Source organism: Haliotis rufescens, unplaced genomic scaffold, assembly GCF_023055435.1.
Source record: "Haliotis rufescens isolate VD_foot unplaced genomic scaffold, xgHalRufe1.0.p SCAF_15, whole genome shotgun sequence".
Classification (NCBI taxonomy): Eukaryota; Metazoa; Mollusca; class Gastropoda; order Lepetellida; family Haliotidae; genus Haliotis; species Haliotis rufescens.
Window position 1 is genome coordinate 31,572,478 of NW_025963835.1, and position 17,703 is coordinate 31,590,180.

General features: G+C 38.0%; 1 protein-coding gene across 1 annotated transcript in view; it reads right to left on the minus strand.

The window, feature by feature from the left end:
* Positions 1–709: 709 nt before the first annotated feature.
* The window catches only part of LOC124131932, a 29,295-nt gene continuing 12,301 nt past the window's right edge, over positions 710–17,703 (minus strand). Inside the window, exons 3-4 of the mRNA XM_048396472.1 lie at positions 1,945–2,142; positions 710–1,694 (exon numbers count right to left, since the gene is read on the minus strand). Coding sequence (XP_048252429.1) covers positions 1,234–1,694; positions 1,945–2,142 — 659 coding nt within the window. The 3' untranslated portion in view covers positions 710–1,233. The remainder of the gene's footprint in view (positions 1,695–1,944; positions 2,143–17,703) is intronic.

Sequence of the window (17,703 nt, forward strand, 5' to 3'; positions counted from 1 at the left end):
TGGCCTTATGTGACATGACAATGAACAGTTTTTAATGCCTTTATACAACGATAACTATCAGACTCCACAAATCCATATATTCCATATTAAATATATGGACTTTATTAGGTACAATAAATTTACTAGAAATCTATCTGTGCGCTTACTTTTTTGAAGAGTGTAATATGATGGCAGTCATTGAGTGAGTTAGTGAGTGAGTGAGTGAGTGAGTGAGTTAAAGTTTTGCGTCACATCGGCAGCCATATAGTGACGAGAACAAATGGAAAGATAATTACCTGTCACAAAGGACAGTAAAACTTAGCATGATATCACGGATTGAAATCTGAAAACTAACAAATTCAACACTAAAACTTCTAACCAAAATTTATCCATCAACTTTACATTTTATATTTTTAAAATACGAGCTATATACCACCAGTAACTAAAGCCAGCCCACCTTATTGGGGGCCATGGGGACACAGTCATTGTGGTCAGTATCAAATACAAAATGCTTGGTTGGTTGGTTGGTTTGTTGTCTAACGCCGCACTCAGCAATATTCCAGCTATATGACGGCGGTCCGTAAATAATCGAGTCTGGACCAGACAATCCAGTGATTGATATCATGAGCATCAATCCATGCAATTTGATCCATGCAAAAGTCAGCGAGCCTGACCACCCGATCCCGTTAGTCGCCTTTTACGGCAAGCATGGGTTGCTGAAGACCTATTCTTCCCCGGAATCTTCACGGGTCAAATACAAAATGCAGTGGTGGTAGCAAAAGTAATAAAAGCAGGTACCAAAGAGATAACACAGAGTGACACGCTCTTGTCCCTTAACGTATCAACCTAACTAGCTTCCAGAACTTTCTAGACAGTGATATAAGGCTCTGTACAGGCTCTGATTCTCTGCGTTAACGGAAGTTATTACACTACCCTAGCATCTGAATATAGTAACTTACTGACGACCGTTTACATTATCTAGTACTACATTCCTGACGACTAATCTCTTCCCAAATACGATACAATGACCGTCTACCGAATCTCAACAGAAACAATGAATCACAGTTACAGTCATTGTTAAACAATAAAATACACTGCTACATAATAATAGTGATTCGTAGACACATGCCCATGATATAGAGGAATCGTATTATCGACTCTGCTTTAAGGTGAGATTTCTATTGGATATGGAAAGGGTTTTGTCACTTTATCTTCTAATGTTACTCATTCCTATAAGCGTCGCCAGTGAGTATTTTACTGCTCTCGGAAGAGCCACGTACCAGGATTATTAACATAGGTACTGATACTAACGTGATTTATCACAATTGGGCTAATTGGCGTCCATTGCATGAATTTCTGGGTACCAGCAACCAGTCCTTTTCCCGCAGAGATGACGCCATTCTTCCAGCTGAGCCAAAATGGTCTGTACTCGTTGCATGACACAAAAGATGATTCAGCATGGGAATCCATGATACCGCACTGTATGCATTTACCAATAAAGGCTTTCGTGTTCCCATACCCACCAAAAGACACCTCATAGACATCAGTGGTGTAGTTGTTAGGTCTTGTGTGCAGGGCAAAGTTGGCATCGTTGCAGGCCTTGACCAGAAACACCACGGTAGAGGTGCCGCCTGTGATTGTGTGTAGGTAGCTGGCAGATATCTGTTGGAAGGTGTATGTGCTGATACTAGGCGTGGTCAGTCTGATGTAGGGACCTGGAAATTAAATGGTTTAGACAAGGATAACTAATAGTGAAAGTCACAAAACAGGCAATATACTGGGTCTGATTCGGGTTTTGTTTTAACGACCAGAAGGTTTTGGCAATGAAGGGACGCTGATGTACGCACTGAGTTACTGCGCCGTTGGCTAACAAATGTCAACGTTTACATGACTTGCTATTTCTATGTAACAAATAGTTGATCGCTAAACAAAGCCACAATTATGCATTAAAGCATCAAAATTTACCTGTGCAGTTAATCGAGGGTGGAGTCCAGCTGCCATTGACCAGGCAGGTGTTGTTGACACTGACGACGTCCAGCGGTACATCTCTGTAGTTGGTCTTACAGGTACAAGATCTGATACTCCCTGCCATCTTGGACTCAGAACTACAGGTTGCGTTTGGAATAGGGTCTTCGGAACATACATCCGGTTGATAGACATCAGCTGTGGAGTAGAAAGGTTCCTTGAAATGAAACCATATGATTCTGTGTTTGATTTTGGTGCGCGCATGCATGCGTGTCATATCTCGACAATGAGATTATTTGATTGGCATATTAGAAGGCATGTAATACTAATTAAACAATGACAAAAACAGTTCCATAACCTTTGTACGAGTGACTTCATCATAAGCATATTTTTGTTATGAATAACCATGAAAGTGATGATGCCAAGTATTTCAGGATAAGGTAAACGTGTCGTGACCACTGGTGGCATCCATCACAGACAAGTGCAAAGGCATGTCAATTGTTCACCTTAAAAAAACACGGAAACAAACTCGGACATCATCACTTTTTTCACTGATGCGTCAAATTTGGAAATGTCCACATGTCTACCTTAAACGTTTTGAAAGTTTTACTGAGGCCTTCAGTGTCAAAGCCCTAATCCATAACATTTGGGCAAACTTCGTAAAATGCTCTATTGTACTTCACAATTGCGAAATGAAGGCATCAAAGGTTTGAGTTGTTGAGCTAAAGATGGGAAATTGACTTTTGGAAGTTGAAGCCATCCCCCTTGTCAAACTGTCTTGAGGAAATGTAATTGTCACTCTAAATATTTAGGCATACATTTATATATTTTATATCTAGCTCAGAGAGATACATCGATATTTGCTATTTGACCATTATATTGAACAATATCTGAAGCTGAACTTAAACTTTCCAATCCAAGCAGACATTTTGATTTTATGCTTAAAGAAACACTGCAGCAAGGAAGGATTACAGTTCATGCCTCTTACCTAATTGTCCTACCCAAAAATTCTTCATGAATGTTATAATTATATTTGCGTTGTGTTCATTGTAATTTCTGCATTCTGATCACCTGATATGGTCACGTGTAATTGCATTCATTTCCCAATGAATGTAAAAAATATGCCACGCCCACTTAAGCAGACTACTTTCACAACTAAGGAACGTCAGGGACTCCCATATTTACAGTTGTGGGAATTCCCTTTCGGCTCACATATCATCATACACATGGCGATTTTTGTATTGCTCGTCTCGGTTCCACAAATGTCATGTCCTCGGGTATCATTTGTTACTCGCATTACTAACTGTGTCTTCGCGTTCTCAGGAAACAATTTTTGTCAACTGCCTGGTACTGGCCATGATATTTGAAACAACCGCCTTCTCCCTGGCAAATTTGTTCCGGTTCGTTGCAGTCGGACTCTTGCATCTTCTCACCTCTTGCCCTGGTTGACAGGCCCAATGAACTTTGTTTGATTGTACTCTCATTTGATTGGTTACTGACTTTTGAGGCGTGTCTTAATTAAACAAAAACATGCTTCATGCGCTGCTACAGTATGTAAACCTAGGCCTGGAATGTTTAGCAATCTCGTTATTTAACTCACTAACAGTTCTTAATTTGAAAGAAGTGTAAATAAACCTTATCCTATTACTAAATGTTTGAATATATCATCATCTATTAATCTCCACATTGTCAAACTGTCTTAATCAACATACATTTCTTAAAAATGCCTTTACACAATTTTATCCCATTACTAGGTATTTGAATATATACACAGCTACTAATCTCTTCATTGTCACAACCCCAACCCCCCTATGCCCATTAATTGTTGTTATTGTTATTGTTGTTGATGTTTAACGCTGCACTCGGCAATATTCCACCTATATGAAGGCGGTCTGTAAATAATCAGGTCCATCATGAGCATCGATCCACGGGATACGATGACATGTATCAACCAAGTCAGCGAGCCTGACCACCCGACCCCAAACAGATTATACCGTCCAGTGATTACGCCATGGAGAAACTAGTCATGCATAGTTAGACAAACCAGGCATAGTGAAGCTCTAAAAAATAGACGAAAAGGGTTATTATCAGTATATCAGTTGTCGGACTACCGCTGACTTTGCATGCTGGCGATTATGTGCCTCACTCTGCAAGTGTTGGTTCAAAACTCGCATGGGACTCAACACAAAAGGTAAAAGAATTTGTACTTCACAAAAAACGTGTCATCCGAGTCCGTGATGATGTTGATGTTATAAACTGTGTCAGCTACAATGCCGTCATACTATAGATCCTTTCCTTGGATGGTATTGTAAAATTATTGTCCCACTGTGTGACACGTAATCCTATCATAACCGATGTAACAATCATCAACCAGTGTTTTTAAGCCCACCCATTGCTGAGTATTTTTTAAATATTGGCTAGCATTGTGCATAACCACCAATAACTAAAGTAATGACCTAAATCCTGCTGAGGTATCATGCAGGAAGCATAGGTACTGTAGGTACCCCATGAGTCGGCCTAGCTTTGGTTATTGGTGGCCTACAGCCCGTGTTTTAAAACTGTATATATAATATTGTTATGCTCAAATATTGTTCATAAATTATTTCAAAATATGATATGCTCAAATATGTTTCACAACTTGTTTTTACGCTATATGGCTGACAAAATGCCGATGCGACGTTAAATTTTAACTAACTCGCTCATTCACTTTCCATGGATGACCTTGAACTTATTGCCAATGGAGGATCCAAACTAAAAAAAACATTCTCTTTGTCGAGTCCTTTTCTAATGGCATCAGCATGTTCTTTGTACTCGACCAATGCACATTCTTCATCTGAAATGTGGAAAGGTAGAAGATGGAGGATCAGTCAGTTTCCTGGAGAGAAGAGTTATTGACCATCTCGTGGAAGGTCAGGCCTACACATACTGAGGGATGCAGGTTAGGGGCTCCAGAATGCCCATATCAAGGAAAAACTCGGGCAGAATACAAATGTAGACTTAAGAAAAGCTGGAGCCACAAATACTTATGCTGTACCCGCCCTTTCATATTCTTTTGGTGTTAGTGACACCCTCACACGAAGAATCATGTCAGACAATAGATCTAGATCCCACTACCCTCGCTCTTCCTTTAATCGCTTATATTTACCAATCATATTGGGAGCGCGTGGTTTGATCAATATGGAGGCTCTTCGTGATAGAATTGTTTTGTGCAGTTTTGCACACATTTATGCGTTTGGTGTTCCTCTTGTGAAGCATGCCTCTTGATGAAAACAAAGCATTCCATGGTTGTCTTACACGAGCCAAGTATGTGGGACATAATCTCATTGTCAGTGTTGATTTTGTTGATGATTCTGTACTCAACCAAGCGAAGTGGCATATCAAATCGACTCAGACTCGACCACTGTATCGAGTGTATGTGAAGTGTGTTGAGCGGTTCCTTTGGATGAAGTCGGCTGACCTAAAAAGAAGACTTTCTGTTTGCTGCTCAAGACCAGTCTCTTTCCATGCGAAAACGTGTTATTTTGCATCAAAATGTAAATATGAAATGTAGATAATGCAATGAATTCAATTATACTTTCCAACATTGTGGATGCCCAGCTTTGGCACAAACACATTATCTTAAGCAACATGGTTACCGTTTTTGATAAATTCAATGAAATCATTTATATTATTGAATTTTCTGTGCCTTTTGACACTAATGTGATTGACAAAGATTCAGGAAAACATTGCATATATGAAGACCTCGCAAACATTGTCAGACACACTACAAGTTCATTGTCGACACAGTTGCCTTCAATAGCGTGTATGACCTCCAGCTGCCTCAATGCATGCTGGGGTCGACGCCTCATCGATGACATCAGTCTTCTGATGACGTGGACTGGAATCCGTTGCCACTCGTCTCTCAGGGCCTGCTGCAATTCTTGTCTCTTGACGGAAGACTAATGGCGTGCTCTAATCTGTCTGTCAAGATGGTCCCACAGATGTTCAATAGGATTCATATCGGGTGAGTGGGAAGGCCAGGGCAAAACGTCAACGTTCTGCTGGTTAAGAAAGTTCCGAGTCAATCTTGCAGTATGGGGCCTGGCATTGTCGTGTTAAAACAATGTTCCCTGCTGTTGGTTTTGTAAGAACGGAAGCACAACTGGCTGCAACACGTGGTCTGTATACTGCACAGCGTTCAAGTTTCCCAGTATAATCACCACATTAGTCTTCTGATCTCCACAAATACCGCTCCACATCATGACACCTCTCCCGCCGAATGGATGGACCTCTGGAATACACGCCGGAGCCAAACGTTCCCCTCTGCGCCAATAAACTCGTTCTGTGTCGTCCTTTCGAAACAAGTTAAACCGACTTGCCAGCGTCGAACCTGCCTCGCCCATCGCAGTCTCAGGCGTCAATGTTGAGCAGTCAGTACAATTTTTAGGAAATTACAAATGGCCAACCTATACTTTGTTTCGTCGCTTAGTTTATTTGTTTTAAACGATGGAATATTTTTGATGATGTCACGCTTCTGGGTAGCCCGGTGGTTTAAGCGTTCGCTCGTCACGCAGAAGACACGGGTTCGATTTCCCCATGGGTACAATGTGTAAAGTTCACTGCTCACTGCTCACGAACTCATTGCTGGATTATTGCTAAAGGCAGCGTTAAACCTCACTCACTCACTCACTCACTCACTCACTCACTCACTCACTCACGCACGCACGCACGCAAGCACGCAAATTTAGCCAATAAATGCATATTATAAAATACAGTTTCGCCGGTAAAGGACTTTAAACACTTCATGGCTCACATCAAAGAGAGAAATGACATTGAAAGATCGCTTTTTCTAATAATGGGATAGTACTCTAGGGCCAAGCTCTAAGGGAATTTAGTTCAAGTTTCACACAGGACTACAACCCGGATTGTACACCATTGAAACAATGCGACAACGCGACGATGTCCCTTCAAGGATTCCATAGGTAAACGTCTAAAATCTGCATCACTTTGGGCTTTCCCCGCCTTTTCACCGCCTTTAACGCCCTTTTCGGCAGATAATCAAGAGACATTATTCACATTTACAGTCATACAATAATATTGTGTTCAGGTATAATTGTTTTTGTTTATAAGCGCTGTACATGATATAATTGGTTTCATATACTTACTATATATGTGAATATGTTGATTGACAGGAAACAGCTCCACTTGAATATCGTTGCAATATTGATAACATACATCCCTGTACTTAACCTTTAACAGTAACCAGACAAATCCTTCACGGGTGTAGTCAAAGTGAAAATAATTGTTTCACGAACACAGGTACACGTGTCTTCCAGTACCACATTCAACCTCTCTATTCCCCCTGCATATAAAAGCCCATCATTGTTTGCACCGCCATAACCTATATTCCTTTTGTTAAATATAACAGATGATTTAAACCCTGCCACCGGTCATTTCATTTGTATCATATCAATGTGAATATGTATTTTCTCAACCTCGTGTTTGATTGCTTGACGTTACAATTAGAAAACGAAATTTGGTACACAGATCTTCTAATTGGCAGAGTTATACCTACAAAGACAGACGATTTACCTTGATTAAAACATTTTGGTTTAACTTCGGTTCTCATTTGCCGTTCATCCCGCAGCTGATTATTATGGGCACTACGCTTGGTCGCATCATCAAGTGACATACAAATGTATATACCGAGGCCAAAGAACACAGGGCAATGAACATCAGATATCAAGGGGGGATATCTTCAACAGCAAAACTTGAAATATGAGGCAAACACTTAGCAGATGATATGACGTAATCAATCATGCTGTTATCCTTACATGTTACCTGGCCCACATTATCATCTTTTTCAAGTCACCAATTACAAATAAATAAATTAAAATTTTCACAAATATCAGCCAGCTTAAATCCATAGTTGTTAGGATTTGCTTTGTCCATGTTTGATCTTACTCTTGGCCTACATACATCATCTCACACTGACCCTGGATCATGTTCATCTCATATCAACATCTCTATCAGGCTCATCAACAATTTGATTGTCCAATGTGCAATAATCTTAAGGACGTCTTGTTCTGGCATTCAAAATCACGAATCAGCAAATGTCACTTTCATAAAGCATGTTCACCACTGTTTCCAATGTCCTCGAATATTTGGATGACTAAGTTGGCACATACACAACTCCTAAACAGAGAGCATGAGGCAAGTCAAATAGTGATCCTGAGATCTTTACCAACAAAACACAGTCAATCACAGTTATACGATCTGTATATTCAGTTTAAATGCTATTCCCCTTCCTCCAGATCTAAATCTACTCTTTAGAAAAAGTTTATGATTATCTAATAATATTTCATCTTAACTATCCGTCTTTGTTTCTTGCAGACCTTTAAGATCATATTAATTTTGTCCATAACGTCATGAAAAGCAAGACACTATTATACAATCTGACACGTTCCCATGAGGTCACCAGCTCAATCACCTCCGGTCTGCGGGTTGCCAGTTCTTGAGACAATCGAGTCGGAGTGTGGTAGACCAGAGTTTCCAAATACATTTCTTAATTACACATTCTCCTTCACATAAGGTATTGATCCTTTGTTGAGGTATTCAGTGTATTATTACGCTCTTCGATGCCATTAGGTTTAGTAAACCTATGAGTGGACCTCAGGAAAACACAGTGCCTGATTTCAGGAAGATAATATTTGTAAAACAGTTGTGCACTCAAGCAGGTAAGAGCTACATTTGGTAATTAAGCACAGTGTTTTTATATTGTTAGGTTAACTATTGTCTGCATGGGTAAGCAAGCAACTCAAATGGGTTAAGGAGATTTACAAACGTAGTTTGCGTGTTGTATGCAAATATGCAGGTTATCGGGTGCTCTGGAGAAATATGAATACACTAACATCTTGCACTGACCTCTCCCCTTCTTCCTCCCTGTCCCTACCCCCATGGACTATTGGAGAATATATCACACGAGCACATCGCGTATACAGATATACATGCACGTGCAGATGCACACATGCTCTCACAAGCGTCATAGTACAGCACTAGGATAGCCTTGAGGTATTTCATGAAATCAAGCTCTTATCAAATATAATAAATACATGAAAATCAGTTTACATGCAACATTAAACACATTTAACCATGCTTAGGAAAGCGAATATGATTTTGGTGTGTGACATTTCATCATTAAAGAAAACAATCTGCGAGATAACAGGACGCCCATGTTTACTTGTTTAAATGTGAGCCATAATCCTAAGGAACAATCGACGCAAATAGTTGGACGTTTGTTGATGCGACGATATACAATAATCACTCAATGAAATACATATGTTTAATTTTGTAACATCCCTCACAATACAAATAGTAAACGTGTTATAACTAGTTGTTATGGATTTTGCCGTGTATCTGATATACTAAACACAAAGGAAAAAAATAATGTAATATTGTAAGATGTATGTATTTTTTTTGCTAAAACCTAACATGAAGACCTAGATGTCATTGGTTGTAAATTAAAAATAAAATCTTCTATTAACTAAAGAAGTCATAAAGAGAGGGTGACGCGAAAAGATCATATTGTTGGAACGATTAGAAAGGAATGTTTGATTTATGAAGCATTATCTTTGTCGGTATTTGTAAGAGGACGTATGTTATACTTGGTGTTCCAGATAAAAGGTTCAAGGGTAAAGTGCAATCTCTGGTACAACATGTGATTTGCACATCAGTGTGCATTAACAAAAGCGATAAAATCGTTTCCTTGATGAGAAGTAATCTCAGCTAATAGCATTGTCCATTGTACACTTCCGATTATATCATAGAGCAAAGTGTTCGTGTATTACTATGAAATAGGGATGATAACATGTGTTTGAAACACTGGTGACTCCATCACAAACACATGCAAAGGCAAGTCAATTGTTCATCTAAAAAAGACGGGAATATGTGGTACAGGTCAAAGAAGGGAGATGCATTGCAACAGGAAACAAAAACAACAACAACACACACACATACATACAAAACACAAAAACAATGTGTGTATGGTTATACATAATGCAAAATTAAACATAGAGCTAACGGTATTTCAGTCAGAATCACATCTGTTGTCTCCTGTGGGAGAAATTAACAAGTATTGGTATGGTGTATAAGAATAACCGGGGCATGTTTGGACCCATGTTTTTGGGATTCTACGGCCCCAACTATGCACAACGAATGTGGCTCGTGCAAGATGAAAGCCATCAGTTGAAATATCGAAACAGATTATCGTCAACCACACACCCTTGGGGTAAAAGTGCGTCTATATCAGTCCGTGATATTTATAGAAAGGCAAGCTCGCTCTATTAACTTTATATACGTTAATAGCCTTAATATTGCTGATTAAGTGTAAGAACAAAATAACTTGTAACATTCACGTGCTATTGTTGGTATAAAAGTAAGTGTGTGTGACATGGATAGTTATATAGAAGAAACATATGTATCACGGTTCATTTGTATCCCATCAGCAAATGTGCATTATGTAGACATCTGTTTGGTCATGTATCACTTGTTATATAAGAATAAGTAATATAAGTATAATACAAGTCAATTTATTTGGCGCTGGACTCCATGCATAAGCATGCTCTAAGCGCTTAGAGTGAGTGAGTGAGTATGGTTTTACGCCGCTTTTAGCAATATACCGGCAATATCACGGCGGGGGACACCAGAAATGGGCTTCACACATTGTACCCATGTCGGGAATCGAACCCGGGTCTTCGGCGTGACGAGCGAACGCTTTAACCACTAGGCTACCCGACCGCCCCTAAGCGCTTAGACATTTATTACCCTGGTCAGTGGATCAGTGCGCACTCAACAATTATCAGCTCCCTGTGGAGTATATAATCCAAGGTGCCTGTTAGGCGCTAGGTTAACAGCCACATTGCCATCTCATCCTACCGGGTACCCATTCACTGCTGGATGAACAGAGGCACAAGTCGAACAAAGCCACTTGCCCATGGAGACACCACATGTGCTGCACGTGCTTCAGTGTGGAGCAGGACCGATCCCCTAGAAACTCTCAGGAGCTGCCGAACTTGGTCACGCATCCAAGGACTCTCCGCGCCCGACGTTGCTTAACTTAACTTCACTTGATTTGTGACCTGTGACCTGTGCATATGACCACGTGTCACCCCCCTTATACATCTCGTTTGTCCAAGCGGATTTTTAAAGGTACACTAATATGAAGCAGCACACCAGGAAATATTCAAACCAATGGAGAGAGAGCCCGGACATATACTGGAAGACACGTAGCTTCAATATATTGATTGGTCATATAACTGAACATTAGTCAGTATGTTTAATCAGTAAACAAAGACCTGTATCTCCTTCGTTGAACACACGCTGCGCTGATCACGGTTGATGGCTTTCTAATCTCTAAGTGGGGATAAGATTAATGGATGAACAACTTCTTTATAACAATTAGGAGCGGCGTTTCGGTTTCGGTTCTAACACCGTTATCAAGCAAGTGGTGCTATAAAGGTATCACTTGCTTGATGACGGTGTTCGAACATACACCGAAACGTCGGGCCTAATTGTAATAAAACAGTTGTTCATCCATAAATCTTATCCTTATGTAGCCGGGTGGTGGTGCTAACTCTGAATGAGTTATAGCCACATAAGTACCACCCACTTATAACCCCCTTTAGATTCATTCTATACATATATACATACATGTTCATCTATTATCACCATCACTTCATTCTGTGTTCATTATATGTTCATTTTATGTTGTCCTTGTCTGCAGTTGAATGTCAGCAAACTAACACCAACCTGATACCCTTTTGCAGCCTCTGTAATTTCTCCAGCTTCACCTGGACTTCCCCCTATCTATTTTTAGATATGTCCACCACTTTATGTGACTGAAGCATCTTGACTTCCTTTAATACCTGTCAGATGCTACCTTTCTTTTGATTGGCCCTTTGGTCCACTTCTTTAACTTCCTTTCTCACCTGCCCTCCTCATGCATTCTGCATGAACTCTTTATGGAGGGAGGACTCTTGTTTACAGGTGAGAAACATTTCAATATTCTTATCTCTTTCCATCCTGCTTTGGAAACAAATATATTCATAGAAAGGATATCACAGCTTATCATTAAAGTAAAATATATTTAATTGCATTATTATTTAATTTGTTATATCTAAATGTTTGCCAGCTCACACATTTTGTGTTACAATAATTGAGCACATGGTCTTCAACCATGTGCTCCCCAACATATCCCTATAAATTAATCTGTTTCCTTTTGGCTTAAATTAAATTATAACATATTCTGCATGAACTCTTTATGGAGGGAGGACTCTTGTTTACAGCTTCCCTCACACCATCTACTCATAAAGAATAAATATCATCATCATCTTCAAGAACTGCCTCATGTTTTGACTAGCAGCCCAGTGGCTGGACACATCACACCACGCCCGGCTACACTTACTTAGTACTCCAACTTCTGAATGCCTCTCAAAGAAGTTTCTAATATCAGTTGGAATAATGCCGTTGATAGGCTTATTAACGAACTGGCACTTCTTTGGCAGATTGGTCTCGTTAAGACTTGTAATCTTATTGTCTCTTGCCTGTCCCGGACTTCCTTAATCAGAGTGAGTGAGTTAAAATTTAACGTCACATCGGCAGTATCTCAGCCACATAGTGACGAGAACAAATTGAAAGTTAAATATCTGTCACAAAGGACAGTAAAACATTAGCAATATCACAGATTGATAAAAACTAACAAATTCAAACACTAAAACTTCTAACCAATATATATATATATATACATCAACTTTGCATGTTATACTATTAGAATACGAGCTATATACCACCAGCATCTACAGCTAGACCACCTTATTGGGGACCATGGGGACTTACAGTACTTTAGCTACCTGCATGAATCCCCAACAGGATTTAAGTCATAACTGTAGTCACTGGTACATGTAGTTGTAGACAATACTAGCCATACATTAAGACACAATCAAAATTATTTAATGTATTAAAATACTAGTTCTCTGCAATGTACTGAAATATTATGAGGATTTAGGTGTCACTATCAGGGGACAATTATTTTACAGTACTTCAACCCCATAAAATGCCACAACCAGAATAATATAAGTTATCAATTACATCTAACTAAGTTAAAACACATTTATCAAAAGCTGCTTATCAGTTCTATTTCTTTTAAAAAATCTATAATTAAATGAGAATTGACTTTGATAAAAAGATCCCTTAAACATGACACTTGATAAAAAGTATCCCTTGTGAGAGAAAACTCTACACAGTCAAGTAAAACGTGCTTGACAGTGATCCTTAATCACAAGTCAGTGGGCTAGAATGACATTTTCGGTGTTGTGATCATGGTTATTCAGTTACAAATCAATATCACGAAACCTGTATACGGTTGAAACGAAGTAACAGGCACCAGACTATCGTTGTCATAACACAGTATTCCCTTAACGGCTGCTATGTAAACTTGTACTTCTTGTCCACTGCACATTTACGTTCAAGTTGACGATATAGTTTATTCATCTGAAGTACTTTCGTAAAGGCAAACCGCAGTGCATTTTCAACGAGAATCATTATATGAATTACGCTACACTAAAGTACAATTTAGAGGCAATATTTTACTTAATAAATGAAATGAAATCTATTCCTAGAAATGGTCTTTGCTGATGTGCTCTCTGCTGTAAAGTTGTCATGGCAGTTTTTGTTGTCTCAGACAACTAACCTTTGGAATCAGTTGCAGTTATTTCATTACCATGGTATCATTACAATGTGATAGGGATTCATAAATACATGCTCATGATATGGTCGGAATCGTACAATCGACACTGCTTTTAGTGGAGATTTCCTATGAATATGGAAAGGATTTTGTCGCTTTTTTTTGCAGAGACACGCCTAGATAATTTTGTAAACACAAATGATCTGAAAATAGACCTTTATCATACATGTTTCTATTGGATATGGAAAGGGTTTTGTCTCTTTATTTGCAGAGGTGTAATCGGATGTCAAGGGTTCGCTAAGCAAGCCGCAGACTCGAGTTTCATTCCAGATGAATATCTCACTCATTCCAGAGACGTAATCACATTTGCCTGTACTTTGCGGATATTCTCGGGAAGAAAATAACTTTGTTTTAGACAGTTATTACAAATTAAAGTAAATTAGGCTTGGTCCGATATATTTAAAATAAATCTGAATGTGTGTGCAATATATCGAGTTTCAGAAATAAAAGTGGTGCCCGCACTATAAGTACAATCAGAAATGAGAAAGAAATATTACATGCTTTTGTATATGCATAATTTGTATGAATTATGTCTTATCCTGTATACGGGTATTGTACAGTCTTCATTCACAAACTTATTGTTGCTGCACTAAGGTATGACGAGGTGGTAGAGTATTAAGTAGCAACAACATATGAATTATACTTGTATGTCTAGAGGAAAAGTGTAGAATCGAGTAATATATATTTCTCATGGCATAAAAGAACAGTGTACCTATGTAGCCATGTTGCGTTCGAGACACAACTCTTCCATAAATAATACATTACTTGTGAACGGTTTAGTTGGACCGCTTGTACTCGTCCTGACTAATGCCAGTTTTATGAAGCTGGCCCACTGAGATATTAGGCCGACAACAAGTGCACTCTTTTACCGTCTTTTGGTAAAACGTGGCCGGGGTTCAGGTGCTTGCCAACTGATGAAGGGAGAGAGGGTCCTGATTTAGTCTTTGTTCAATTAATAATTCTGTAATGTTTTGAAGCTCGTCAGTAACATCATTTATGTAAACTAGAAATAGGAAAGGCCCTGCTTTAGTGAATTGTTTTCTTGATAAACTACCATTAAGAAATGCTCTATTGGAACGATCTGCCAGAGAAGATGCTAATAATTTACTAGGTATATCATACTGTTGAAGCTTATGCAATATATCCTTGTGTCATACCCTGTCGAATGCCTCAGAAATATCACAGAATATCATACAAAAACATTTATGATCATAAAGGGAATTACAAATGTGATAATAAATTTCAATTAGTTGATGTTTGGTACAATTGTTTGGCATGAATTCCGACTGATATTTTGAAAGTATTTTCTTCTCCAGAAAGTAATTATACATTCTTTTCAGAATAAGTCTTTTAAATAAATTTCCAAGACAGGATAACAGTGAAATAGGCCTGTAGTTGGAAGGGTGGAATTTATCTCCCTTTTTATACAGAGGCATTACATTAGCTAGTTTCCACTGTAACGAGAATATGCTTTGTTCAAGAGATAATTTGAAAAATAAACGAAGAAGGTTGGATATGGAAAGTGAGATATTTTTTTCTTTTTTTGTCAAAATCAGAAAATGCTTCAGGAAGTTCAGGTACTGTGTTGTTATTAGTGACTAGAGGTGGGATAACGGTGCTGGCTCCAGAATCTTTAATCAAGTGACGCAATAATAGTTTTGCAATAATTAGAAATGTTTACTTTGATTTGTATAAATAATAATCGATCTGGGTTAAGGTAAAAGTTTTCCTTGGCCGTTCTCTTCAAATTATTGACTTTCTTTCTTTGTTTTTATATCTTTACATAAATCGCGTTCATTGCATGTTTGTCTAGCTTTATTCCTCAGTCGATCTCTTATCCTTATTTCTCAACGTAGATCACTATCAACCATGGTTTATCTTTTGGCCTTATTGTAACAGCACGGCATGGTATGCATAAGTTAATGTAGTGTTTAAATGTGGACAGAAGATCTCATATTACATCAATATAGTCCCAGCTATTAAACAAGAACATCCAATCAATTCATTCAACTAAGCATAGTCACCATTTTATAAATCAGAACCTCTCTTGCATAGGATTTTGTCATATCAAAGCTGTTTGTTTGCGAAACAACCCCCCTTGAGGTCACTTATATCCGTGCTGATGTCGACAAAACTCGACTCTATGAAATTACAATCGTCACTGACAACAATAGGGTCAAGTAGAGTTTGTGAATGCTGAGTGATGTGTATCGGCTCTTTAATTACATCACGTAAACTTTAACTAAAATATCGTACAAATGATGAAGGTTGCTGTTGAGGAAATCTTCGTTAAAATCACCGAGTAGAACAACACGAGGCGTATAATCTAGTGCAGTTGCAAGTGAGTGTTGTAGTTGATCCCAATACAACACAGGGTGTTAGGTGGTCAGTACCACCACATAGTAATAATAATCTCTTCTGCGACAGAAAAACCTCAAAACAAATTTCATAATCGTATGGCTCTAAATCTTCCCTACGTTAACATACAACAATGACGACAACTATACCACGATATAGGAGTATGATACAGGTCTATTTTCAGATCATTTGTGTCTACAGAATCATCTAGGTGTGTCTATGTAAATCAAAAGCAGAGTCGATTGTGCGATTCCGAATGTATCATGGGCATGTGTTTTTGTTGTTTTTTGTTGTTGTTTCTTTTAACGAAACGTGGTTTATTTCACGATAAAAAAAATGAAAGATCAGTGAATAATTGACTTTTTTGAAAGGTCATTTTTTTCTTTCTTTTTATTGTTCCCAGAGTTGTAGATTAATACAGTATTCCGTCAAAGACATATTTCGGATTGCATAGAATGGCACAATACACTCTTTAGAAAATTAAAGGGTTGGAAACAAACATTGTCCTATTTCAAACCAAAACGGTTGCAACACACAGTCAAACTCAAACATATCATGTATCAACAGAGAGCTATGAATCAAATGCTGAGAATAAAGGTGACCATTTTTTGTTAAAGTTACTTTTGTCATCCTTTTTTTATAGCAATAAATTTCTCGATTGAATATATGTTTATAAACAATTTTATAAGTATATCTAATTTCGGTTTGGTTCCTTTAATTCCACTTACATGAATATACCTTTTTCCCAATAAAACTGTATGATTGATTAAAGTATTAGCGTAGTTAGAACCAAACCAAAAAAGATATTTTGTCAATTTAATTTTTTGTGAAAGATAATTGTTAAACTAAAGTTCGAGATCATTCCAAAATTGTTTAGTTTCATGACATTCCCAAAAGACATGGCTGACGTCCTCATTGACAGCATTACAAATGCTACAAACACTGTTGTCCACAAGATTCATTGTTAATAGTTCCTTCTTTGTGTAGATAATTCCATGTAGAAATCTGTATTGAAAATCTAAAAGTTTTACATCCTTCAGTTTATATCTATAAACAGTAAATATCGTTTTCCAATTAAAATCACAGTGAAAAATTGATTGCCATTTATCACAAACTTTAAGATTATTTTCATTTGATATTAATTTATCATAAAAGATTCTAGCGCCTTTTACAGGCTTCGTCAGATCACTTAAGCAACTGTTTATATACAAATTCTGTAAAATAATTTTTCTAGTTTTCTTGATTGTTGTTTTCCATGATTCTGGTATATTGAAGATTACATATCTATAGTCATGGGCATGTGTTAATGAATCACTATCAAATAGTGATGACACCCTGTGTAAACAGACTACAGTAAACTACGGTTATAACGAACTCAAAGGGACTACTAATTTTAGTTCGTTATAACCGCAATTCGTTATAAGCATATATACAGCATAACTACAGCATATAGTCGGGACTAAAAGGTTAGATCGTTATATCCATTAGTTCGTTATAAGCGTGTTCGTTATAACCGTAGTTTACTGTATATCATATTCAGAGATTTGCTCAGCAATACAAGACAGTTTATATCGTAGACTTCTTACATTCAAGTTAAATATGGATATTTCCTTATTGTGAGC